Raw genomic sequence first — 27,598 nt, 5'->3', positions numbered from 1 at the left:
AGAATATAGGTCCTATCTTCTCTCTCTTTCTAACGGGAGGACATTTCCACTTACAGATCTGTTTATAACTCCTCTACTCCATATATAATATCTCTATGACCCCGCCACGCGTTGTTGTGGTTCAGTCTGGTTAAATGAAAAAGTAAGAAAAGGAAAAGCGCGGTATACAATTTGTATGGGTATACAATTTTTATATAAAAACACGCGCGTATTCGAATGCAACGTTATGTCGAAAATTTTAAAGCATTCGTTGAAGAACTTTTAGAGATTTAAGATTTTCAACAAACGAATATAATTACATTTTTATTTATATAGATTTTTCTGATACATAACATTACTGTTATTAAAAAATTAATAAAAATTAAAATTTTGTAACATCTGTGATTACATATTATATAAAATTTAATGCAAAACATAATGTATATAAACATTTTTACTTGCGCCTAATATATGCCGCCAGCGCATAGTATTACGCGCACTATTTTGCTCCGTGTTCTAATGTCCCATTATGCCCCAAAGTGTATAAATTTACTTTAATAATATGAAACATTACAGGGAATAAATACATTTATATAAATATTTATTAATGTGACAAAAAAAGTCAATTAATAACATAAATGTACTTGCGGTAATAAAAAATAGAATTTTCTTATTGCTTACCTCTTACGCAAATGTACTCAGAAATTCTAACCATCTCTAAAGTTGCGGAAAGCACAGCAAATACATTAAATAATTTCTAACAACTTTAAACTAAAAATAATATAAAAACTGAAAACAGCATATGGTAAGATATCCATACATCCAATAGTACATCGATACATCCAATAGTAGTTATTACATAACATTTCATTACATAGTAACATCTCTGAAAAGTTATCAACTATGCCCCTTTATATCCCGTGACGTTATTACGCCCCTATTTATTGTTAACTGGGAAAAGTGCCGAAGAAATCTAATCTTAACGTAGATAAAATTTTAGCGCCGCAATTTATGTTTCTTCTCTTCCCAATTCCAACTTTCTTCTCCTTTACGGAAGACGTTCATTTGCGAATTTACATCAATATTTATATAATTGTTTTGTCCCTGTGAACCGGTCACCGGTAACCATGCATTCGTAGTAGACGTTGGATTTCTGAATTGCATAATTAATCATTAATACATGCGAAATGCTTTATAAAATTGAAATATTGTGATTAAAAAGATACGCTAAGAAATTTGTGAGAAAAGAAAACATTAAATTTCTCGTACCCTGTTTTGGCAAAATCCGTCCACATTTGTGTTAAGTGGTGTATCATCTTACCATCTTTCGAATCAACCGCAGGTAGAGATATACCTAAATTTTTTCTCTTAGAAAAATGAAACAAGTACGGCAATTCCTCGCCATGACACGCACCTATAAAATATTTTTAATCAACTGATTATTAAACAATTAATTAAACCAATAAATTAACTTTTCAAATATTTGAAAAAAGCAATTTATTTTTTTAATTAAATATTATAACACGGAACCATTTTTATTTAAATGAAAAAAGAAACATTTTAAATCTTCTTATGTTACAATTACGATATGAATTTATTTATATTCTCTAAAATTAAAAAATTTTTAGATCTTTAGATAGTTGTAAATTAATTAGTGATAATACCTGGGTATTTAATATCTAATAGTTTTTTCATGACAGAATTTTCACTCTCGTATGAAAATTTATACAAATATGTCGCTTTGTTATGATTCAGCTTGGTCTGAATATCTATTACTTCCATTACACTACGATACATTAACTCGTCATTAAGAAAATCAACGTAATTTGCCATAGTTTCCTCTGATATTGCTTTATCACCAAAATATAAAGTTCGCAGGTTCTCAACTGTAACTGATATCTTTGGCAGCATAGATAAAATGCTGGAATGTATGCTGGAGTTTTTAAAATCGGAATCGAATTTTTTTAATTCTTCTTTAGTAAAATCTAAAATAATTTTAAGGATATTTTAACAGTGTTTGTTATATAAATCGATGCATGATATTGAGATGCAACTCGGGAAAAATGTTTACGTATAATTATATATCAAATATATTCATTTCGCGGATCATCTGATCTTTCCGCCTGTCTCGATCACCGGCTTCTCTCGCTCACGTCGTCGTGCTCAGCGACGGAACAATAGGCGTGCAGTCGGGTTTTTAAATATTACGCGTTTCACTCGCGCTCATTCGAGTGCTCCCGGCATTCAAATTCACAGCTAAGCTGACTCTCTTTGCTATGCAATTGCGAATAATATATGTATATGCTCAAAAAATTACGGATTAATCAAACTTTACATAGATTTGTACAATATTTTATCCCTAAAAGTTTTACTTAACTCTGTTGAGGTCACGTTTAATTTGACAGATACATACAAAAATGTTTTTTAAATATTTTTAAACAGACCGCTGACGACTCAGCCCCAAACAGCAGCTGTTCTTATATCTTTTAGCAGTGGAATAATGTAAAATTTGTACGGCCAATGTGTCTATAGTATAGACTCTATACTTTGTTCACAGCAAGAACATATCCAGCGAGGACAAAAACTCAATCGTTTAGGACCGTGAGCTCCGCAGAGTTAATTGTAAACAATTGGCATGTTTGCTACGTCACCTAATCTCAGAGTTATGTTATTTTTAAATAACAACTTTTGCATAAAAATTTAAAACCTGTAAACTAATGTATTTAATGAAAACAAAAAACAAAACTCACATCCGCAAATATTACTGCTTACAATAAAAGATCCCTCGCAATTGGTGAAACCTATAAGTAATGGTACCTTAACCCCGCGATTCATAAATTTCTTTAAGTCTCCCGGAAAAACTGGTTTCGATGATTCGTTATCCGAAGTAGGTGTAAATCTTAGGCCCTGGCAAAAATAGTTTATTAAATGATTATTAAATTATTTATAGGAAGGATTTTAGATGCGCACAAAACCAGTCGGACACAGCTGGTGTGTCAATCGGACACAGCTGGTGTGTCAATCGGACACGCGATAGTCCAATCGGATAGGATTCTAATCGGATGTAAGTTGAGGTATTTATTTAGAATACCCCATCTCATCTCCAATTTTGATGAAATTGGAGGTGATCAGGCTCATTCGACGCGTTTCTGCATGAAATAAAAAATCTGACAGAAAAAAGCGACGGACTGCCCAGCAAATCGAGATATCAATCGTTTATAAAATTGACATTGCAGCATTGTACGAGTTAGAAAACCTAGAGAACCTCTGGGGGAGAAAATTGCCAAGGGGGATCACGTGACCAACTCTGTGATTGACAAGCTTCGTCGCGAGGAACTATCAGTGATTCCGCGTAATGGGTGACGGCCAATGCATTGACGTCGCAATGCAAAATCTACACATTTCCGCCAGCCAATCACAGAGTCGGTCACGTGACCCCCCTTGGCGATTCTCTCTCCTAGGCTGCGTTCAGATTCCCCACCAGGGTGCACCCAGACATCATTCTATCCTTGTTTAACATTTGGTAAACAACAAAGATAAAACGACATCATGGTGCACCCGGGTGAGGAATCTGAACGCAACCCTAGAGGTTCTCTAAAAAAAACCTGTTAGCGCGGCGTACTGTAACGAATCGAGCATGCGTCGTGCTAGAAAGTGTGCAAAATTTGAAATTATACTGTTTTATTATATTGTATAAAATATAATTTTATACTTAATATAATAATATCAAAATTTTTTGTCTTACTCAATTAATGAGTCTATCGTACACTAAAAATGTAAACTTGATAAAAATTAGCAAAGGCCTCAACGCAAGGTATCCTTGTGAAACGTAACGTTTCATAAAATCATTGCTAAAATTTTTTGCTTTATTAAATTGATAAGTGTAAAACAAATTAAATTAGAGCAAGCAACAAATGTCTGCTTTACAACAAGAAAACAATTAGTAAAGATTAATTTTGTTGTAAAGCAGACATCTGTTGCCCGCTTTAACTTATTTGTTTTATACTTATCAATTTAGTAAAGCAAAAAATTTTTGCAATAATTTTATAAAATGTTATTTCATAACAATACCAGTAGTATGACTATGAGAGTTCTAACCCAGGTGCTCCGAGGGGGGGTGAGGTGCGCGGGGGAAATGTGGGTGCGGGGTAATGACGTCACCCCCGGGACTTACCGTTATCTGTTTACATAAACAGAGATAACCGTCATAATATCTATGTAGATAGTAATAACCATATTTGTTTATGTAAATAGATAGCCTTGGGGGGGGGGGGGACCCTCGGTGCCTGAGTTAGAACTCTCATAATATATATTTATAATTCGCGGCGCGCGGGCCTGACGTGGCGTGCGCGGAACTGTCCGCCGCCGCGCGCACAAAGAAATAAATTTGCTCACTCCCCTCGACCTCCACTTCGTCCTCACCTGTAAAGGTGGTGGTGCTCGAAGAGGATTACCCGGGGAGGCTGTCCGTGGGAACGAACTCCTTGAAGAAGACGTTCATCCACGTGCCCCACGTCATTTTTCTCACTTACAATGTTTGCTAATCGAGAGCACGGTTACGACTGAGGAACAAAGGGCTGTGCGAGAGCATCCTCCGTCGCACTGCGTATTTACAATTAATCGCATGTATATAGAATGACGAGTATCTTTTATACGTTCCCCGATATGTGGGGGTAGATTTTCATGAAACGATGATTCAAGGGATCGATTGCCGCTGCATGACGCAAGCTTAGACAAAGAAGATGTGGATAGGTAGGCAAAATATCGATGCGAATATGACCTGTTGTCAAATACACGATCCCCCGATATAGGGGGGGGGGGGTAGATTTGTTGGCAAAACGATTCAAAACAGGTATCAACCGCCGCTGCATGATGCAAGCTTAGACAAAGAAGTTGCAAACGTCGGTGCGAACATCCCTCGATATGTGGGATAGATTTTTATGAAACGATGATTCAAAACAGGCACGGACAGGTTGCATTAAACAAATCGCGAGGCAATGACGATGCTTCCCCCAGTTGAATAAAGGGACAAAGGAGTTGCAGATAAAATATATAATAAGTCAATTAGCGCTCAGACCTCAGTAGATGTCTCGGAAGCATACCGAATCGGCCGCAATATGCAGTGGTAAAAATGGCTGAGCGTATCGAAGACGTTGAGTTCGAAAATGTTGGGAACATAGATAATAATATGGACATTGATAATGATTCGTTCGAAAATATGCGAATGAATTTTGAGAATTTAATAGACGAAGAATCTGACGAAGAGTTACCTATGATAATGATTGCAATCAAAGTGAACATCCTGAGAATTTTGTGGAAAGAGTCATGTCAAATGCGCAAATCCATGCTTTGAATCAGAGTACAAAATATTGTATGATTCATGTTTATTATACATCGTATGATTCTCGATCACTGTGTGCAACGTGCATGATTGAAAGGGCGCAATACACATGGAGAGTAATGCGCATTATTCGAGATCATGAAACAGGTTCTTTTATTGCGCTAAACGGTCGATCTTGTACCAACTGCAGGCGATCAATGTTTCTGAAGATTCCATGTGACATGTGCCCAATATGTGTGTCTACACAATAAGAAAGACATTTATTATCAGTCAACGCATAGATGTCGATTTTTGAAGCAAAGTTTGCACAAGATCAATATCGCGTTCAAAGCATCAATCGATACTGTAATCGATCGTATAAACTATATACGTGCAAGTGCTGCTTGACATTTTATAGTGCGTGTTAATAATTGAAAAATGGAAAATAGTGAGCAAGTGGAACGCGAACTGCTCGAGCAATGCTCGCAGGTCGCAAATTTAGCAGAATGTTTTACGTGGTTGCAACGATGCGACGAGTGCCTTGCACAGCTCGAAGAATGTTGTAGTAGTGCCAAACGTCCACGGCTCACCGTCGGCTCTAAACAATCCATAGTGGCGAGAATCGCGCGACTCGCGGGTGCAAAAGCGCAGTTAGAAAAGCGTTTCATGCACTTTGGTGGTGGTGATGGGCACGCTAGTAGTAGCGCCGATGACAAAAAATCGCTTGTGTGGCGCGAGATCGACGTTGCGTTTGAGTCACGTATTCTTACGGGTGCTGTAATAAACGCGGATTATATTGAGCCGCGACATTTCTTGGAAGACGCTAGTGATTTAGTGATCGAGCAAGTGCGAGACGCTATCGCGAAACATGGAAGTGTAAAAGTGAACACTGTATTCAACGGTGAATTTGTAAACATTCGTGACGATCGCGATAATAAAAGTCTCGCGACGAAAAACTATGAATTGTACAGAGCATCAAATTTGCGCGAGTGGTATGAACGACGCGTTATTGAAGTAATAGTAGCAATGCTCGACGAGTTTCAGGAACACGATAGTGGTTAGGCGTTACACCGAATACAGAACTTGATGGTGAATATAAACAAACTTAATCCTATGCGGGATGTTGTATCAAAATGCCGATGGAAGCAAGTGACAAACATGCGGTAATTAATGTGCAATCGAAAGACAATGCTTGTTTTGCGTGGTCGGTGGTGGCTGCCCTATACCCCGCCAAAAATCATGCCGACCGGGAATCGTCGTATCCGCATTATTCGACTGTTTTAAAGTTTAACGATATACAATTTCCAATGAAAGTGAAAGACATTGGAAAATTTGAACGATTAAACGACGTGTCGGTGAACGTGTACGGTACCGAACTTGATAGAAAAGAAAAGATACAGTACGTTGTACCGTTACGTCTGACTGAAGATAAAAAGGAGAAACACATCAATCTTTTTTACGTGGAAGATAAACATGACGTCACCCACGGCCACTTTGCGTGGATTAAGAACCTGTCGCGATTGGTCAGCTCACAACTAAACAAACATAATGGAAGAAAGTACATTTGCGATCGGTAAGTGTAATAATAAAAAAATAAAAAAAAAAGTTCACACTTTTAATTATTGTTTAGTATTGTTTAGTAAACAAAAAATAATTTGTTTATTACAGATGCCTGCATTACTTCCACTCTGAAGAAAAATTGCAGTCGCATGTAGTGGAGTGCAAGAAAATAAATGACTGCGCCATCATTCTACCGAGAGAGGACCAGAAATGGCTAGAATTCGACTCATACAACAACAAGGAGCGCGTCCCCTTTGTAATTTACGCCGATTTGGAGTGCGTATTGAGGAAGATGGAGAATGAAACAGAGAACACGTTGAGTTTCGCGTATCAACATCACAAGGTATTTAGCATAGCTTACTATGTTAAATGCTCGTTCGACGACGCGTTATCAAAGTATTGCTTTCGCCGCGATAAGGACTGTATCGCGTGGTTCGCGAAAGAATTAGAAAATTTGGCGCATGACATGAAAGCCCGAATATCCGCCAATGTTCCAATGGAACAATTAACAAGACAGCAACAAGAGGCATTCTTGAACGCGACGAAGTGCCATATATGCGAAAAACCGTTTGTATCAGATAAGCGCCTTATCCGTAACGAGTGGCTTGATAATCAACGGGTGCACGATCATTGTCATCCGACCGGCAAGTACCGTGGTCCCGCTCATAATAAATGTAATCTAAATTATAAGAATACGTACGTTATTCCAGTCGTTTTTCACAATTTGAGCGGTTACGACGCGCATTTTATAATAAAAGAAATTTCTACCGCGTTCGAAGGCAAGATCGACCTACTACCGATTAATAAAGAAAAATATATTTCGTTCACTAAACACGTCGCAGCTACCGGTATAGGAACAAAATCGGGCGAGGTACGAAATTGTATACGATTTCGATTCATCGACTCATATAAATTCCTAAGTGCGAGTCTCGAAAAATTGGCGTCGTTTCTAGGTATTGAACAATTAAACATTACTCGTTCCGAATTTTCCACATTGTCAAACGAGGATTTCGAACTCCTCACGCGCAAAGGCGTTTTTCCGTACGAGTACGTTGATGATGCCGAAAAGCTTTTAGAAACGCGTTTACCACCGCGCGAATCTTTCTACAGTTCACTGAGAGGACAGACGGTATCAGAGCATGATTACGCTCATGCCGAGAACGTATGGCAACGGTTCGCAATTGAAACGCTGGGCGAATACAGCGATTTATATTTGAAAACAGATGTCTTATTATTAGCCGACATTTTCGAAAACTTTCGCGACAAAAGCATGCAGAGTTACGGTTTGGATCCCGCGCATTACTATACATTGCCAGGCTACACGTGGGATGCAATGTTGAAGAAAACGGGTATAAGATTCGAGTTGCTCACGGACATAGAAATGCTACTTTACGTGGAACGTGGAATTCGTGGCGGTTTAAGCCAGTGTTCGGGCAGATATGCGAAGGCTAATAATAAGTACATGAAATCGTACGATCCGTCAAAACCATCGACTTATTTGATGTATAATGATGTGAATAATCTGTATGGGTGGGCAATGTGTCAACCGTTGCCATACGGTGAATTTAAATGGGTCGAAAACGTTGACAATTTCGATGTAAACGCGATCGCATTTGACTCGGACACCGGATATATACTGGAAGTCGACCTTGCATATGAGAATCAGCTGCACGATCGACACAGTGACTTACCGTTTTGTCCTTCGAGCGATAAGCCTCCAGGGTCAAGGCAGAAGAAATTACTAGCAACAGTGCATGATAAAAAGCGTTACGTCATCCACTACCGCAATCTTCAACAGTGCACGCGTCACGGGCTTCGAATCGTAAAGATACATCGCGTACTTCAATTCGCTCAATCCACCTGGCTCCGCGATTATATAGAATTAAATACAGAGTTTCGAACGAACGCGAAAAATGATTTCGAGAAAAATTTATACAAATTAATGAATAATGCAGTTTTCGGTAAAACCATGGAAAATGTACGTAATCACGTTAATATAAAATTAGTAACGCAATGGGAAGGCCGTTACGGGGCAGAGGCCATGATTGCTGCTCCGAATTTTCATAGTCGCAGCGTTTTCGCAGAAAATCTGGTTGCCATAGAAATGCGTAAACTATCGGTAAAATTTAACAAACCAATATATGTCGGTATGTGTATTCTCGACATTTCGAAAATCTGTCTTTACGAATTTCACTATGATTATATGCTGCCATTGTATAAAGATAAATGTAAGATACTCTATACAGACACAGACAGCCTCATCTATGTCATTGAGTGTGACAATGTGTACATGGATATGAAACGTGATATCGCGAGATACGACACGAGCGATTATCCCGCCGACAATGAATATAATATGCCTCTTGCGAATAAGAAGGTTCCAGGGCTAATGAAAGACGAGAATTGTGGCAAGATTATGACCGAATTTGTAGGGCTAAGAGCAAAAATGTATGCGGTAAAAGTAGAAGGGAAAAACGACACAAAAAAGGCGAAAGGTGTAAAGAATAGCGTTGTAGAACGAACTATAACGTTTGAAGATTATACGCGTTGCTTGCACGACGGGATAGAAATGACTCGTCAGCAAGCGTGTATACGTTCGAAGCTCCACGATGTACACACAATCAAAGAGAGAAAGATTGCTCTCAGCCCGTTCGATGACAAGCGTTACATCTTGCCTGATTCTACTGAAACATTGCCTTGGGGACATTGGTGTATACCATCGTAATACATTTTTATACGTTTTAATACTTTATTTATAACATTGTGTATTACAATAAGACAATTAATGCGATGCTTATTACTAATTTAAGTTGATTCTGCGTGACTTATTAAACAATATATTATATAACAATGTAAGTTGATAATACTTCGTGACTCAATATTATTGTAACAATAAAAGGTGATACTTTGTGTGACTTAGTGTAAAAAAAAAAAAAAATAAATAAAGAAAAAAAAATGAAGGGTGACAATTTTGCGTGACTTATTATTGTAATAACATTTAATGTAGATTAATTTTTGCGTGACTTAGTACGAGTATATTCTTTCCGCTCTTTTGTATATGTTTGTGTATTTTTCTTACAAATATATGTGTGTATAAAATCAAACAACGTCTCTTTTATTTATCCACGAATTATGCAATCCATCGAATCCCAGCCATTTCACGTAGACTCTATCTCCTTTCTTCCTCCGAATTTTCTCGACAAGGAAAACGTCCGGTTACTTCGCTTGATGTAATTCATGTTCGTAGAAAGCGCCCGCGATGCTTTTTCCACGATAATCTTCGAAGAGGTGACAGTTAATGCGATGCTTAAGCTTATTACTAATTTAAGTCGATTTTGCATTACAATGTTTATTACAAATATATGCGTGTATTACAAAATATATATGTATATAAATCAAATAACGTCTCTTTTATTTATCCACGAATTATGCGATCCATCAAATCCCAGCCATTTAATGTAGACTTTATTTCCTTTTTTCCTCAAAATTTTCTCGATAAGGAAAACGTCCGGATACTTCGCTTGCTATTGTACATAGTTCAAGAGCGATGCCAAAAACTGTTCAAACGAGCGACTGATGCAATACTGATCGTTAAATGGTAATGTTTGCAGTTATTAATGTTGTATTGGAAACGTATAGATGGAGAGGGAAGGCTTCCCCCTCTTTTCAATAATTGCATCATCATCATCATCATCATCATCATCGTTATCGCTTGAACATGTCACTATACGTTTTTGCGTTCCGAAAACATACAAGAACGTTAAACGAAATATGAACAACCTATATGAAATATGAAAAAAACGTTGGAGAAACGTCTGACGTATGTGAAACATGTATAAGAACGTTAAACGAAATATGAACAACCTATATGAAACATGAAAAAAACGTTGGAGAAACGTCTGACGTACGTGAAACATGTATAAGAACGTTAAACGAAATGTGAACAACCTATATGAAACATGTAAAAAACAGGTTGATTGTGTGTACATCGTGGAGCTTCGAACGTATACACGCTTGCTGACGAGTCATTTCTATCCCGTCGTGCAAGCAACGCGTATAATCTTCAAACGTTATAGTTCGTTCTACAACGCTATTCTTTACACCTTTCGCCTTTTTTGTGTCGTTTTTCCCTTCTACTTTTACCGCATACATTTTTGCTCTTAGCCCTACAAATTCGGTCATAATCTTGCCACAATTCTCGTCTTTCATTAGCCCTGGAACCTTCTTATTCGCAAGAGGCATATTATATTCATTGTCGGCGGGATAATCGCTCGTGTCGTATCTCGCGATATCACGTTTCATATCCATGTACACATTGTCACACTCAATGACATAGATGAGGCTGTCTGTGTCTGTATAGAGTATCTTACATTTATCTTTATACAATGGCAGCATATAATCATAGTGAAATTCGTAAAGACAGATTTTCGAAATGTCGAGAATACACATACCGACATATATTGGTTTGTTAAATTTTACCGATAGTTTACGCATTTCTATGGCAACCAGATTTTCTGTGAAAACGCTGCGACTATGAAAATTCGGAGCAGCAATCATGGCCTCTGCCCCGTAACGGCCTTCCCATTGCGTTACTAATTTTATATTAACGTGATTACGTACATTTTCCATGGTTTTACCGAAAACTGCATTATTCATTAATTTGTATAAATTTTTCTCGAAATCATTTTTCGCGTTCGTTCGAAACTCTGTATTTAATTCTATATAATCGCGGAGCCAGGTGGATTGAGCGAATTGAAGTACGCGATGTATCTTTACGATTCGAAGCCCGTGACGCGTGCACTGTTGAAGATTGCGGTAGTGGATGACGTAACGCTTTTTATCATGCACTGTTGCTAGTAATTTCTTCTGCCTTGACCCTGGAGGCTTATCGCTCGAAGGACAAAACGGTAAGTCACTGTGTCGATCGTGCAGCTGATTCTCATATGCAAGGTCGACTTCCAGTATATATCCGGTGTCCGAGTCAAATGCGATCGCGTTTACATCGAAATTGTCAACGTTTTCGACCCATTTAAATTCACCGTATGGCAACGGTTGACACATTGCCCACCCATACAGATTATTCACATCATTATACATCAAATAAGTCGATGGTTTTGACGGATCGTACGATTTCATGTACTTATTATTAGCCTTCGCATATCTGCCCGAACACTGGCTTAAACCGCCACGAATTCCACGTTCCACGTAAAGTAGCATTTCTATGTCCGTGAGCAACTCGAATCTTATACCCGTTTTCTTCAACATTGCATCCCACGTGTAGCCTGGCAATGTATAGTAATGCGCGGGATCCAAACCGTAACTCTGCATGCTTTTGTCGCGAAAGTTTTCGAAAATGTCGGCTAATAATAAGACATCTGTTTTCAAATATAAATCGCTGTATTCGCCCAGCGTTTCAATTGCGAACCGTTGCCATACGTTCTCGGCATGAGCGTAATCATGCTCTGATACCGTCTGTCCTCTCAGTGAACTGTAGAAAGATTCGCGCGGTGGTAAACGCGTTTCTAAAAGCTTTTCGGCATCATCAACGTACTCGTACGGAAAAACGCCTTTGCGCGTGAGGAGTTCGAAATCCTCGTTTGACAATGTGGAAAATTCGGAACGAGTAATGTTTAATTGTTCAATACCTAGAAACGACGCCAATTTTTCGAGACTCGCACTTAGGAATTTATATGAGTCGATGAATCGAAATCGTATACAATTTCGTACCTCGCCCGATTTTGTTCCTATACCGGTAGCTGCGACGTGTTTAGTGAACGAAATATATTTTTCTTTATTAATCGGTAGTAGGTCGATCTTGCCTTCGAACGCGGTAGAAATTTCTTTTATTATAAAATGCGCGTCGTAACCGCTCAAATTGTGAAAAACGACTGGAATAACGTACGTATTCTTATAATTTAGATTACATTTATTATGAGCGGGACCACGGTACTTGCCGGTCGGATGACAATGATCGTGCACCCGTTGATTATCAAGCCACTCGTTACGGATAAGGCGCTTATCTGATACAAACGGTTTTTCGCATATATGGCACTTCGTCGCGTTCAAGAATGCCTCTTGTTGCTGTCTTGTTAATTGTTCCATTGGAACATTGGCGGATATTCGGGCTTTCATGTCATGCGCCAAATTTTCTAATTCTTTCGCGAACCACGCGATACAGTCCTTATCGCGGCGAAAGCGATACTTTGATAACGCGTCGTCGAACGAGCATTTAACATAGTAAGCTATGCTAAATACCTTGTGATGTTGATACGCGAAACTCAACGTGTTCTCTGTTTCATTCTCCATCTTCCTCAATACGCACTCCAAATCGGCGTAAATTACAAAGGGGACGCGCTCCTTGTTGTTGTATGAGTCGAATTCTAGCCATTTCTGGTCCTCTCTCGGTAGAATGATGGCGCAGTCATTTATTTTCTTGCACTCCACTACATGCGACTGCAATTTTTCTTCAGAGTGGAAGTAATGCAGGCATCTGTAATAAACAAATTATTTTTTTGTTTACTAAACAATACTAAACAATAATTAAAAGTGTGAACTTTTTTTTTATTTTTTTATTATTACACTTACCGATCGCAAATGTACTTTCTTCCATTATGTTTGTTTAGTTGTGAGCTGACCAATCGCGACAGGTTCTTAATCCACGCAAAGTGGCCGTGGGTGACGTCATGTTTATCTTCCACGTAAAAAAGATTGATGTGTTTCTCCTTTTTATCTTCAGTCAGACGTAACGGTACAACGTACTGTATCTTTTCTTTTCTATCAAGTTCGGTACCGTACACGTTCACCGACACGTCGTTTAATCGTTCAAATTTTCCAATGTCTTTCACTTTCATTGGAAATTGTATATCGTTAAACTTTAAAACAGTCGAATAATGCGGATACGACGATTCCCGGTCGGCATGATTTTTGGCGGGGTATAGGGCAGCCACCACCGACCACGCAAAACAAGCATTGTCTTTCGATTGCACATTAATTACCGCATGTTTGTCACTTGCTTCCATCGGCATTTTGATACAACATCCCGCATAGGATTAAGTTTGTTTATATTCACCATCAAGTTCTGTATTCGGTGTAACGCCTAACCACTATCGTGTTCCTGAAACTCGTCGAGCATTGCTACTATTACTTCAATAACGCGTCGTTCATACCACTCGCGCAAATTTGATGCTCTGTACAATTCATAGTTTTTCGTCGCGAGACTTTTATTATCGCGATCGTCACGAATGTTTACAAATTCACCGTTGAATACAGTGTTCACTTTTACACTTCCATGTTTCGCGATAGCGTCTCGCACTTGCTCGATCACTAAATCACTAGCGTCTTCCAAGAAATGTCGCGGCTCAATATAATCCGCGTTTATTACAGCACCCGTAAGAATACGTGACTCAAACGCAACGTCGATCTCGCGCCACACAAGCGATTTTTTGTCATCGGCGCTACTACTAGCGTGCCCATCACCACCACCAAAGTGCATGAAACGCTTTTCTAACTGCGCTTTTGCACCCGCGAGTCGCGCGATTCTCGCCACTATGGATTGTTTAGAGCCGACGGTGAGCCGTGGACGTTTGGCACTACTACAACATTCTTCGAGCTGTGCAAGGCACTCGTCGCATCGTTGCAACCACGTAAAACATTCTGCTAAATTTGCGACCTGCGAGCATTGCTCGAGCAGTTCGCGTTCCACTTGCTCACTATTTTCCATTTTTCAATTATTAACACGCACTATAAAATGTCAAGCAGCACTTGCACGTATATAGTTTATACGATCGATTACAGTATCGATTGATGCTTTGAACGCGATATTGATCTTGTGCAAACTTTGCTTCAAAAATCGACATCTATGCGTTGACTGATAATAAATGTCTTTCTTATTGTGTAGACACACATATTGGGCACATGTCACATGGAATCTTCAGAAACATTGATCGCCTGCAGTTGGTACAAGATCGACCGTTTAGCGCAATAAAAGAACCTGTTTCATGATCTCGAATAATGCGCATTACTCTCCATGTGTATTGCGCCCTTTCAATCATGCACGTTGCACACAGTGATCGAGAATCATACGATGTATAATAAACATGAATCATACAATATTTTGTACTCTGATTCAAAGCACGGATTTGCGCATTTGACATGACTCTTTTCACGAAATCCTCAGGATGTTCACTCTGATTGCAACCATTATCGTCGGGTAACTCTTCGTCAAATTCTTCGTCTATTAAATTCTCAAAATTCATTTGCATATTTTCGAACGAATCATTATCAATGTCCATATTATTGTCTATGTTCCCAACATTTTCGAACTCAACGTCTTCGATACACTCAGCCATTTTTACCACTGCATATTGCGACCGATTCGGTATGCTTCCGAGACATCTACTGAGGTCTGAGCGCTAATTGACTTATTATGTATTTTATCTGCAACTTCTTTGTCTCTTTATTCAACTGGGGGAAGCATCGTCATTGCCTCGCGATTTGTTTAATGCAACCTGTTCGTGCCTGTTTTGAATCATCGTTTCATGAAAATCTATCCCACATATCGGGGGATGTTCACACCGACGTTTGCGACTTCTTTGTTTAAGCTTGCATCATGCAGCGGCGGTTGATACCTGTTTTGAATCGTTTTGCCAACAAATCTACCCCCCCCCCCCCTATATCGGGGGATCGTGTATTTGACAACAGGTCATATTCGCATCGATATTTTGCCTACCTATCCACATCTTCTTTGTCTAAGCTTGCGTCATGCAGCGGCAATCGATCCCTTGAATCATCGTTTCATGAAAATCTACCCCCACATATCGGGGAACGTATAAAAGATACTCGTCATTCTATATACATGCGATTAATTGTAAATACGCAGTGCGACGGAGGATGCTCTCGCACAGCCCTTTGTTCCTCAGTCGTAACCGTGCTCTCGATTAGCAAACATTGTAAGTGAGAAAAATGACGTGGGGCACGTGGATGAACGTCTTCTTCAAGGAGTTCGTTCCCACGGACAGCCTCCCCGGGTAATCCTCTTCGAGCACCACCACCTTTACAGGTGAGGACGAAGTGGAGGTCGAGGGGAGTGAGCAAATTTATTTCTTTGTGCGCGCGGCGGCGGACAGTTCCGCGAACGCCACGTCAGGCTCGCGACGCGAATCATAAATATATATTATGAGAGTTCTAACTCAGGCACCGAGGGTCCCCCCCCCCCCTAAGGCTATCTATTTACATAAACAAATATGGTTATTACTATCTACATAGATATTATGACGGTTATCTCTGTTTATGTAAACAGATAACGGTAAGTCCCGGGGGTGACGTCATTACCCCGCACCCACATTTCCCCCGCGCACCTCACCCCCCCTCGGAGCACCATGGGTTAGAACTCTCATAGTCATACTACTAATACCTTGTGTAAAGTCTTTTGCTAATTTTTATCAAGTTTCCATTTTTAGTACACGACAGACTTATTTATTTGATAAGGTAAAATACTTTTATGAAATATTGTTTCAACTTGTGTCCAATTGGGACCGTGTCCGTTTGGGACCATCGCGTGTCCGTTTCAATTTGTGTCTGGCTGTGTCTGACTGGTTTTGTGCGCATTTGTGACTCTTCCATTATAAACATACCATTTTCACCATGGAACAGTGTTGTTGAATCTCCTACAAAAAAGACATTAAAAGATAAAAAAGAGATTAAAGATCATATTTTTCTTGCATAACCTATATTGCAGCTTACATATTATAATTTATTACATTTGTATAATTACAATGAAATGTTTAAAAAATTACCGTTTTTGTCAAGAGAAATTTTTCTTGAGTCTCTATAAGCTTCTTTGCATCAATTATTTTGAGAAATTCGTAAGCGACTTTTGGATTTGTGGTTACTTTGCCAAGTTTTTCGGCAAGCCGAAAACCTTTGTTCATCGAATGTGACTGTTGTTCAATTTAGGCCCAAGGACATCTCATAACTCCGCTTTGTAATATCGCTTTGTGAAATAAACCTGTAAAACAGTTGTAACAAATTAATTCTAACTTGTCATCATTAAATCTTTCTTCTTTGTTCTTTACAATATACAAAATATTTTCATATCAATTTTAATTCCTGTAATCACATCAATTCCTTAATAATTTTGATTAATCTTGCCTTATTAAAAATTTCTCTCTTATTTTTCTCTTTTTCTACTCCCCCCCCCCTCCACCCCTATCTCTCTCTCTCTCTATCTCAGAAAATTAATTTACAATTGAAATTTGAATTAAACATCGAAAAGTTATAAGTAAAACATTTTTTATGTTTACGTAAAATTAACTAAAAGAACAAACAAATTTTTTATTTATTTAATATAACTGTAGATTTCTTATTTTTTGAACATATTAATGTTATAATGTTTTTATTGTTAAAAAATTACAATTTAATTCTGAAAAAATTTATGATTAATTAATGTAAAAGATTATTTGAAGATTTAAAATTATTGTTACACATGTATCAATTTATATCGACAAAATACCTTTGGCTAACGGAGACAAAGTTAAACAATGTGCGATGACTCCGTCAGCACTTTCGTCGAAGATAGTGACATTTTCTGGATCTCCATCAAACTGTTATATATTTCTTTGAACCCATTGTAATGCCAAAATTACATCTTTTAGACCTTGATTACCCGTTGCCACTTTATCGTTGAGGTTCAAAAATCCTGAATTTATAAATGCATCGTTTTTGTCAAATTGATTCATCTCAATAAAAAATAATTAATGATCCTATTTTACATCTAAGAATAAAATAAATCGCGCTATAATTTGTTTCTAATACACCGCTCGTGTGAGCGCAAATAGTCTTCCATGCAGAAAATAAAAAAGAAGAGAGGTTGTAAATGTATTACAAATTTATAAACAAAGATTGATTTTACTTTTTATGTTATTTTTTTCTTTTTGCGAGTCTGTATTTTTTAAATGTCCGCGGTATGGTCTATAAAATAAAAGTACATATCTAAGAGAAATAATCATTAAAATCTAAACGTTTACTACTTTAAAATGCCGGATACAAATGACAATGCAGTTATTACATATGGAAACGAATAACGTACCTAGAGCACCTAGTCTATAATTTAAGGTAACCAAAACTACGTCTTTCTGCACTATGTAATCGGGTCCGTGCATGGTTGCATCACCGGAACCTCTACTAAAACTACCGCCGTGTATCCATACCATTATCGCGCGTTTCTTCCCAGGTTTGATTTTCTTGATAAATACATTTAAATAGAGACAATCTTCATTGCCCACTATTTTATTTGTTAATAGATTTATTTGAACAGAGTTGTTTCCATACTTCGAGGCGTCTCTACTACCGGACCACGGTTCTGCTGGTACCGGATCCTAAATATGTAAAATGCGTTCATAGGATGACCCATTTGCGCACATGGTGCGATTCTCTGTGTCAGAAGAAATAATAGGGTGCATTCCAATTTCAATCTTCTTAGACACTTTCGTGCACACGGCGACACAAGTTGCGTTCCAATTGTCAACACATCTGTACTTGACCCGAGGGTTATTAGTCGACTGCGTAAGCTAGTGTTTTCTAGTCCAATTAAATAGTTAATAACCACAGTAGCTATAAGTGAGGTTGAAACAATGGAAACGCAGTTTCTATCATTAAAAAGTGTTAAAGGCATGTATATGGTATCCATTGAAAAATAATCCTAACTTTATCCGAATCTGTGCAAAGCGTACACATTAGTACATACTTTGTTTCAATTAAGTCATGTACAATGTTACACTTTGTGCAATCTTGTGTACGTATATATGTGTTAAGATGTGTGAAGCAATTGGAAAACACCCATCACCTTTCTCCCTTGCGCAACATATTGCGATCAAATAATAATTTTTAAATGAGAGCAGTTATTAAAACTATGAATAAGCACTTTAAGTTCCGTATGAATGAGAAACGGCGCGCTCTGGATGACTATACTGTTTTATTTCTTTATCGTAGCAAATATCTTTGCATTTAATCATTAATTTATATTAACCAAATTATATTTAACAAATTAGAAGATCAAATTATATTAGAAATAAATCGTTTATAATTAGCAATTTTTCTAAATGATCGCGTTTCTATGAAAATTTTCTTATCATCATTATCTCTGATGTGGTTAATTAAAATATTTTCTTAAAAATAAACAATATTTTATTATATTAATTTTTTTATTTTATACTTATGTATAATAAAAACTAGATTATGTAATAAAATTATATAATAATAAATGTGAAAAACAACTTATTTGTATAATAATTATATATTATACTAATGAACTGCTTTATCAGTATTAATTATAATTTTCTTATAACGGTAATTCTTTATTTAAGGAAAATTTTTTAAACGTATTTAAAGAATTTAAAAATAACTAATTAAATGATTAAACTCATTAAATGAGTCCTATTCAATCATAACAGACTCTTAGTACTTATGTTATTTTATAATACATTTTTAAGTTTATTAAACTGTACGCCGAATAAATTTTCAATATTAAAACACCATCTTAAGTTGAACGAGAATAATGATGTCACACTATTGATAATCACAATTTAATAATAATGGTGCTAATCTATTCTGTATTTGTTATGACGATGACGCCAAAAAGAAGGTCTTTTTCCATATATTAAATACTGTTAAGAATTTGTTGCAAAAAATAACAAAAATTCAAATTAATTAACCTCTAATATTTAAACTAATTTAATTAATAATTAAATAAATTAAAAAGTTTTAAAAACTTGTTTGTAATAATAAAACTTTACTTACTTTAAATCTGAGTTCTCCAATCGGCGGTTTCGCATATGGTATTCCTCAAAAGGCGATGTAATAATCGTCATAAACATCTCTTTCTGTGATACCAATTAATTTTCCCTCGTTCACGCATATTTCAATTCTACTGTTATTCATGATGAAGGCGCTGGAAAAATTACGGAAAAGACAGGATTGATTAGTTTCTCGGTCTATAGTCTAGAGTCTAGAGTATACGTGATTTGGTCTATACACTGTAAATGTGTGCGTTCTGAGAAAAATAACAAACATTCCAAGTGGGATTAAAAATTAACTGTTTCAATAAGCTTTATTCATTGTAATAACGTTATTTTACAACCTATACTTAATACTAAGCAGCATACCTATCGGTATGTAAATACTAGAAATAAAAAATAATTAAATAATGATTTATTAATAATTATTAGTAATCATAAAATATATTAATAAATTACTGAATACAATAATTGAAGAATTACATTTATTACTGGACTTTTTGTAAGGTTTACAGCGCATGCAATAAATAGGTATACATATACGACGAACACAGTGTATACCCAGGTAACACACAGATTTAAAAAGAATTTTGGCTTATGGCATCAGTCATTTAAAAATGTAAAAAGAGTTTTCGAAAAGAGTTGTTGTTACATCTGAAAATGAATTCTAAATTAATGATATAAGTGTCAATCTTTTTTAAATTCTCTACATTATTTGTGCAAAGTATGCAAAGTAAATGATACATAAACAGTACGTAAATAATTTTTGTAATCTTTTAGTTTGGCCAGTTGGCAAGAATGTGAAACCAGTTATGTAGGTCAAACGAAAAGACAACTAAAAACAAGGATTAAAGAACACGAAAATGTTATTGAAAGAATTCACAGGTTCTCCTTCAATAATTTCGGTTAATAGAATAGAAAAAAATCACAATATCATTATTTTTATCAGTAATTTCTATTGAAAACATGTTAAAACAGAGCTGTCCAGATTTTGTACTTTTGGGCTTGAAATTGAAATATGAATGTGTTCATACCTATTGCCGTCCTATTCCTCACTTCACTGCTGTTTGTCATAGTGCGCGACTTTATTAATATATGATACTAATCATAAGATATTATTTATATATTCAATTATAAAACATATTACTCATAAATTGCATAGTAAAAGTACAATTTTATACGTCTATTTTAAATACATTTATATAACTGACACATAAATTTATTATGTAACGAAACGGAATACAGCGCTGACTCTCATTAGCCTTTGCAACATTTTTTATTTGTTTAAAACGGAATACATAATTAACCCTCATTAGCCAATGTAGGGTCACTCGCGTCCGAGTAAAATTTTCCGCGTTGCATATATCAGTACGTGCCATGATTACGTAGTTTCACCAATTATTATTATTAATTCACTTTTTAATCGTATACTAGAACAACCAAGTAAAATTTTAAATGAAAACCATCTCATTACGGTGTATTCTTTAATGAAAGCATAAAACGTAACCCCACGTTGGCTAGTAAGGGTTAATATTATTATTTTTGTCAGTTATTTTCTGCATTACCTGTGAGTTAATACGTATTCATGAATTAAGTAGTTTTTCACAATATCTGTAAAGTCATAATTATTGATGAATTATGTATTAATATGTTTACAAGTATAATTTTATATGTATATTTTAAGTATACATTTATATAATTGGTATTGATTAATGTTACATAAATTTATTATGTAACAAAACGGAATACATAATTAATATTATTATTTTTGTTAGTAACTTTCTGCATTACCTGTGAGATAATACGTAGGCGAGAGTGGGCTAAATCGGACCGTGTTCCAAATGGGACTTTTTTAATTTAATTGAGTACAGTTAAGCAGATTTCGTGCCATTTATAATGTAAAGTCCTTATAAGACACCGAACATGTGGCAGCAGTTTGACAGTTCTCTGTCATAATGTTTATAGAATAGACGCGAACATGCATTTTCAACTAGCGTGCGCAAATTAAAAAAGAAAAAGAATTCTTGTAAATCATTATTTAAAATGTTTTAAAAATTTGAAAGATAAGTAATTTAAGATATAGAGTGTAGAATTCGAAAATATCAAGTGTTTTGTGAATACTTTTGCGGTTTATTATAAAATTTGGTTCAAAGTTCAAAAATCGAACATTTAGATAAGAATTGCAACCTGATCGTAGCATTAGTGATTGAATGATCGAATCGGGTCCTAGAAATGTTAAACTAACAAAGTATTATGAGTCACAAAACACGGAATAATTGAATTTCATTGATTTCAATTCTAATTTCATAATAACGATAACATAACACATGACTGGGAAACATCTAATTATACTCGTACATATAAACTGTCTAATTTTTTTCTTTTTATGGTAAACATTTGTTCCAATTATTAAGAATTACCCTGTATAATTGGTATTGTCTGACATTTTATTACATAACAAAACGGAATAAATAATTAATATTATTATCTTTCTCAGCAGTTTTCCGCATCACCCGTGAGGTACTATTGCAGATACGTTTCTTTTTTAAATGATTTTCTTGGGAGGTCTATTCTACTTATGTGCTTTGTCTTAGAGTTACTATTTGATTTCCTGATTCTTACATGAGGCGTGTGAAAGCTTCAGCCATGCCAATTCGTATCACATACACTGTGTATGTATGTACATACATGTTTGCTCCGTAACAGCTTGCAAAGCGATTCTCCTTTAATCAAGTTAGCTATTTAGTCCGTAAAATGTTTAAACATGTGTGGCATTTTTAACAAAAGTAAAGTCTTTGTTGAAAGAAGATTGTATAATATCATTTAATTTCAATTCTTTCAAATTGATTGTCATCTGTTACATCAACTGCAGATTGTTACAAAAGTGTGAATTGCTCAAACGGTGGAGACTTAAAAAGAAAACAAAAGTTGAATATTATGAAACTTATAAAAGCCATCTCTTTCCTTAATTTTGAAAACAATGCAAAAACAAAGTAATTCCAAATTTTAACGTAAAACCGGCGATAATTAAAAAATAATGCACTTGTGAACCTACAATTATACCAATTTTTTTGTTTTTTGATTTTCAATCATCTTCCGAGCTATTGACCTCCACTTTTGAAACTCTCAGTATACGTACATTAGATCCAATAATGTTATAACAATATTAAATTTATGTTCTGGTAGAAATTACAAAATAATGTAATAATAATATTGTAAAACATATATTTATTGAATTCTTTACAAATATTCCCATTCTTCCTTTAATCATATCGACCGCTTTTTTGGCAATCATATACACAGATACATTTGTGTGCGCCGATAAAAATTCAGGCATAGTGGATGCATCTGCCACACGTAATCCGTGAATACCAATCACCTGAAAAACATAGCATATAAATTTATGAACACATGAGAGAGACGTCATAATTATATTGATGTAAATATTTCAGTACACTTTCCATCAAATACCTTTAATTTAGAATCGACGACAGCAGTTAGATCCTTTTTAGTTCCCATTTTGCATGTTCCAGCATAATGAAAGCTCGTGTAAGATAGTATTCTTATCATGCACTCCCAATACTTATCAGAGTCATATTCGTAGTTATTGCATTCAGTGTAAGTAATATTTAATAGCTGAGAATCGAAGGCTTGCATCACTTTTGTACGACAAATACTTAACGCAATTCTAACATCGGCGATTATTATTTTGACGTCATCAGGATCATCAAAATAATTTGGCACGATATCTGGTTCAACATTAATGTCATTAGCCATTAACATTATTCAACCACGACTTTTTGATTTCAACAATATTGGGCAAATACGTGCTAGTATAGCTCCATTTCTGACATATTGATTTTTTTAAGTCTAATAATCAGTACAAACAAAATCTTTTGTTGTACTACCAGGAAAAAATACATATGTATGTATATCTCTAACTACTTTATTCATTTTTTTAAACAGACTTTTTTCAAAAATTGAACTTTTATGTATAATAGTATAATACAAAGGTATAATACAATAAAGTTAAAATTAGTTTTATTTTAGGTGTATCTATGTGTTTATAACTGGTTTACCTTTTTAAACTGTTTTTTAGCCACAATTGAAAATTTCTAAATTTATTTAATTACCTCTTCTACATTTATGCCAAGTTCCAAATTAGAATTTTAGTGCAATAAATAATCTGTAAATAAAGGGTATAATAGGTGAATTTTTAAAACCAAATTTTTTTTCGGAAAATGAGTAAAGTAGTTAAATAAATATTTGTACTATAAAACTTCGATAAAAAACATTTTTAATATTTAATTTACAAAATATATAGCGTATTATTGTTCCAATATATTGTTCCAAAATCATAGATTCAAATCCCGTCCATACGTTTTCAAAGTTATAAAATAATGTGTAATTATAATTAGTGAATTAAGAATCTTATATGCAAAACAAATTAAACTATAAGAATAATAAGATCTGTTAAAAAACTGAAAAAAAAAATTTTATTGTAATTAACAAAGAAACGGGCCTAGGCTAAAAATTTTTGTCTTGACCTAAAAATCATTGCAGGCGCAATTGCTTATGAGCGCTAAATGAGTATTTTGTACTCGTAGCTAAATATACATTTTTACATCTTAAATTTACACACAGCGTATTTTTACAATTCAAAAATACTTATAACTATACGTTATTACTACTCGGATATACTCGTATGCAATCTGCTTTAAGTACTCATTTTTTCGGGAAAGTTCTTGTTTGTTTTTTAGAAACGGGGTCGTACTCATCGAGCAAATTACACGGTTTTACCACTCAAATTTACCGTTCTCGAATGCTAAAAACGTGCTAAAAACGAATTATTTTTGAAACTTTAAGATGCTCACCCCTTTTTGTAACCTTCTTTTTGTGAGATGTTCTTTTGTTTAGAATATCGTCTGTTGCCATCCATAATAATCGCCAAGTGTTTAGGCATTTTGCCGGTTCTCATAATTCTCATGACCAAAAAAATTAACACACTTTTTGTCCATGAAAATAAATTGACCACCAGCACAAACAGTAAACCACTTATCGAAATCAGTATTTTCTTATTGTAAGGTAAAAACTTTAAATGAAGTGCTATCTTCGACCAAACATACTGTTAAATAAAGGTTTGCTCGGATTCTTTCTCTTCCGTTTGTGTGTTTTATATATCTTTCTCCTCTCTTGCCTTGCTTCAATTACTTTCTCTATTCGGACAGTCCCCTTCCCAACTTTCGTTCCCACCGCACGCGAGGACCATCCGTTACTTGCCAAGCCAGTGACAGCCACGGCAGGCAGCGCGGTAAGAAGGGAGAAGCGATAAGTGATGGGCAAAACAGTTATTTTTACTATTCGGTTATAACCGTTACTGTTATTTTAAAGTAACTGGTTATTTTAACAGTTATTTGGTTAAATGATTATCAGTAGTTAACCACATTATAATTTACAATAATTTACAATATGTTAGAAAATCTTAACTAATTATTTGTCATATTAATTAAGCTCAATTTTATATTAAAAGAAATATTAATATAATTAAGGTAAAATGTTGTTATTGAAGGAAGAAACAGAAAAATATTATTTTTAAAATTTTTACTTTTTTAATACATATTTTATTTTAAAAATATATAAACAAAATTATTATATACAATTTAAACTTTTTTTAATTATGAAAATAATAACATGTTTAATAAAATAAAATTTAACATAAAATACAGAAAGAAATTAATGAATTGTATAATAATCACAGTAAAATGTATGCGGATTATAATTATGGCTGCCTCAATAAGGATATTCACACTTATATTTGAGTGTTGATAGGCTGCAGGATAGAAGCTTTCTAAAGACTCAAGAATTTCTTTATTCTACAATCAATCGACATGTTTAAAAAATTTATTGTACGACAAATGTAATATCGACATTATTATGCTTGTAAAATTGTAATTTGTTAAAAATAACAGTTTAGTCCAATAACCGTTATTTTCCAAATTTAATAAGGCTTATTGAAGTTATTTTTCAATAACGCTTACTTAGTAACAGATAAGGAAATAACGGTCCATCACTATAATATCTATCGGCCAGCATTAGCGTAAAATTCACGTTCTGAGCCGCTCGTTCCCTTGTTCCCACGCTAGGCGACCGCTGGGTGGTCCCCGCACGCGGTGAGTAGGAAAAATATGCACTTATTCACTGACTTTACTATTTTTTATTGGTAACTATTGCGAATTTTGAAAAATAGTAAAGGACTTTTTTTTCTCAGTTTGACTTGCTCTATTAATCTACGAGAGCACAAGTAAACTTTACCTGGCACCCTATATATGTATATACATACAGAAAAGAAGAAAAATCCTTTACCATTTCTCAAAATTCGCAATAGTTACCAAAATAAAAATTACTAAAATCAACGAACGTTCGCGTACTTTTTCTAAACCCACCGCGTGCGGGGACCACCTAACGGTCGTCTAGGAGCAGGCCGCGCGGTGAGGGCGTTACCCGATGAGAACAGGTACAGTGGAATCTATGATCTTTTCAGATAGATCATTTAAGTGGAATCTATATAACTAATCGAGTGGCTGGTCCACTCGAAAACAGTACTAGAATCTACGTCAAAATTTAATCGATGTTTCAAATTCTTCTATGAATTTCTGTGAAATATCCGTATAAATATCATATTATTACACCACATAATTCCAATAAGTAAAACAACATTTTTGTAACACTTTAAAAAATATTTTTCACAAAAATGTAAACGGGAATTTTCTCTCGGAAATTTCCAAACGGCCACTCATCCAAGTTGTGATCGCGCTTGACGTTGCTTGACTTCCAAGATCGCTGCGAAGTGGATCTCTCGTGATGACCTATAAACACTTTATTCTAATATGTGTATATGACTAATAGATTAGGTAAATATACATTCGGGAGCGAAATTAAGGGATCACCTATTTTGACTCTGAAAAATAGGCGTAACTCAAGAGAGTGTAATTTTGTCAAAAATGATCGTAAAAAAATGTTTAAAAAAACACTTTAAAATTTAAAATCTCCAGTTTTGAGATTGGTAAGTCATTAAACGATTTACAGATTGTTTACAAAGTTACGCGGATTCAAATAGGGATGCGTCAAATTTCAAAATATTTTACAAACTTTACAAAGCTCCACGACGCAAAATAAAAATCGCACGTAAATGCGCTTTTCAAACATTTGAAAGCGTGAATCTTTATCTTTGATTTGCGTATTTGTTGAGTTTTGTATGATTTTTTTTCACTGAGTTATTCAGCATTGAAGCAAAGATGGTTCCTTTTTTAATGTTGAATAAATCGGTGAATTTATCGGACTTTTCCACGCAGAAAACATACATGGTGAAATGGCTTCAAGATAATGAGAATGAAGACAGCGACAAAAATAATTTTTACTCAGCTAATGTTCTTCTTTTTGGGAGTAAGTAAACATATTATCTCTAAATGTGAAAAACAGGCCAATAACGAGCAGTAATTTTAGTTGTTAAAAATAAAATTACATATATTTTCTCAATTAGCATTCAAAAAAATAACGCGGGACTAGTTTCTGCCTTACTAAGACCTTCTTCAGCCGCTATATACAACATATTCCGATATTGACAAGTTAATTACATATTAATTCAAATATTATATAAGTTAACTAAATATTCTAAATTTCGGAGTCAAAGTTTATACATAAAACCGCATTTCACGTCCTGTGTTGTTTTCTTGTGTTATTACTGCGTATTTGGTTCCATTATTCGTGGAGATCTTTATTTATTGTATCTATCTGTCATCATGTAAGTGTGTCTATATCGAATTTGTACAATTTTTCTTAGTGTATATTGTTACTCTTGATTGTTATTCTAATTAAAGACGAGTTACATACCAATTTAAGTTTTGGCAAAATTGACCTTACATTTTCCTGGCGAGAGGAAAGACACAGG

General features: G+C 35.2%; 1 protein-coding gene across 5 annotated transcripts; it reads right to left on the bottom strand.

Annotated features, from left to right (window-relative positions):
* Positions 1-563: 563 nt before the first annotated feature.
* Positions 564-20,802, bottom strand: LOC105200645 (juvenile hormone esterase). 5 transcript variants are annotated; one of them, XM_039449371.1, is made up of 10 exons: positions 20,685-20,802; positions 19,655-19,805; positions 17,946-18,290; positions 17,370-17,555; positions 16,654-16,865; positions 16,492-16,524; positions 2,730-2,886; positions 1,644-1,964; positions 1,249-1,393; positions 564-1,132 (listed from the first exon to the last, which is right to left on the bottom strand). In XM_039449371.1, exons 5-10 carry the CDS (start codon positions 16,786-16,788, stop codon positions 976-978), a joined length of 948 nt encoding a protein of 315 aa, XP_039305305.1. In that variant the 5' UTR covers positions 16,789-16,865; positions 17,370-17,555; positions 17,946-18,290; positions 19,655-19,805; positions 20,685-20,802; the 3' UTR covers positions 564-975. The 5 variants fall into 5 exon arrangements, with proteins under 5 accessions (XP_039305305.1, XP_039305304.1, XP_039305308.1 ...); XM_039449370.1 differs by having other exon boundaries at positions 17,946-18,234; XM_039449374.1 differs by lacking the exon at positions 1,644-1,964 and having other exon boundaries at positions 17,946-18,234.
* Positions 20,803-27,598: the final 6,796 nt, after the last annotated feature.

The sequence above is a fragment of the Solenopsis invicta genome, chromosome 5, assembly GCF_016802725.1.
Source record: "Solenopsis invicta isolate M01_SB chromosome 5, UNIL_Sinv_3.0, whole genome shotgun sequence".
In the NCBI taxonomy this organism is placed as follows: Eukaryota; Metazoa; Arthropoda; class Insecta; order Hymenoptera; family Formicidae; genus Solenopsis; species Solenopsis invicta.
This window is presented reverse-complemented; position numbering and strand designations above follow the sequence as displayed.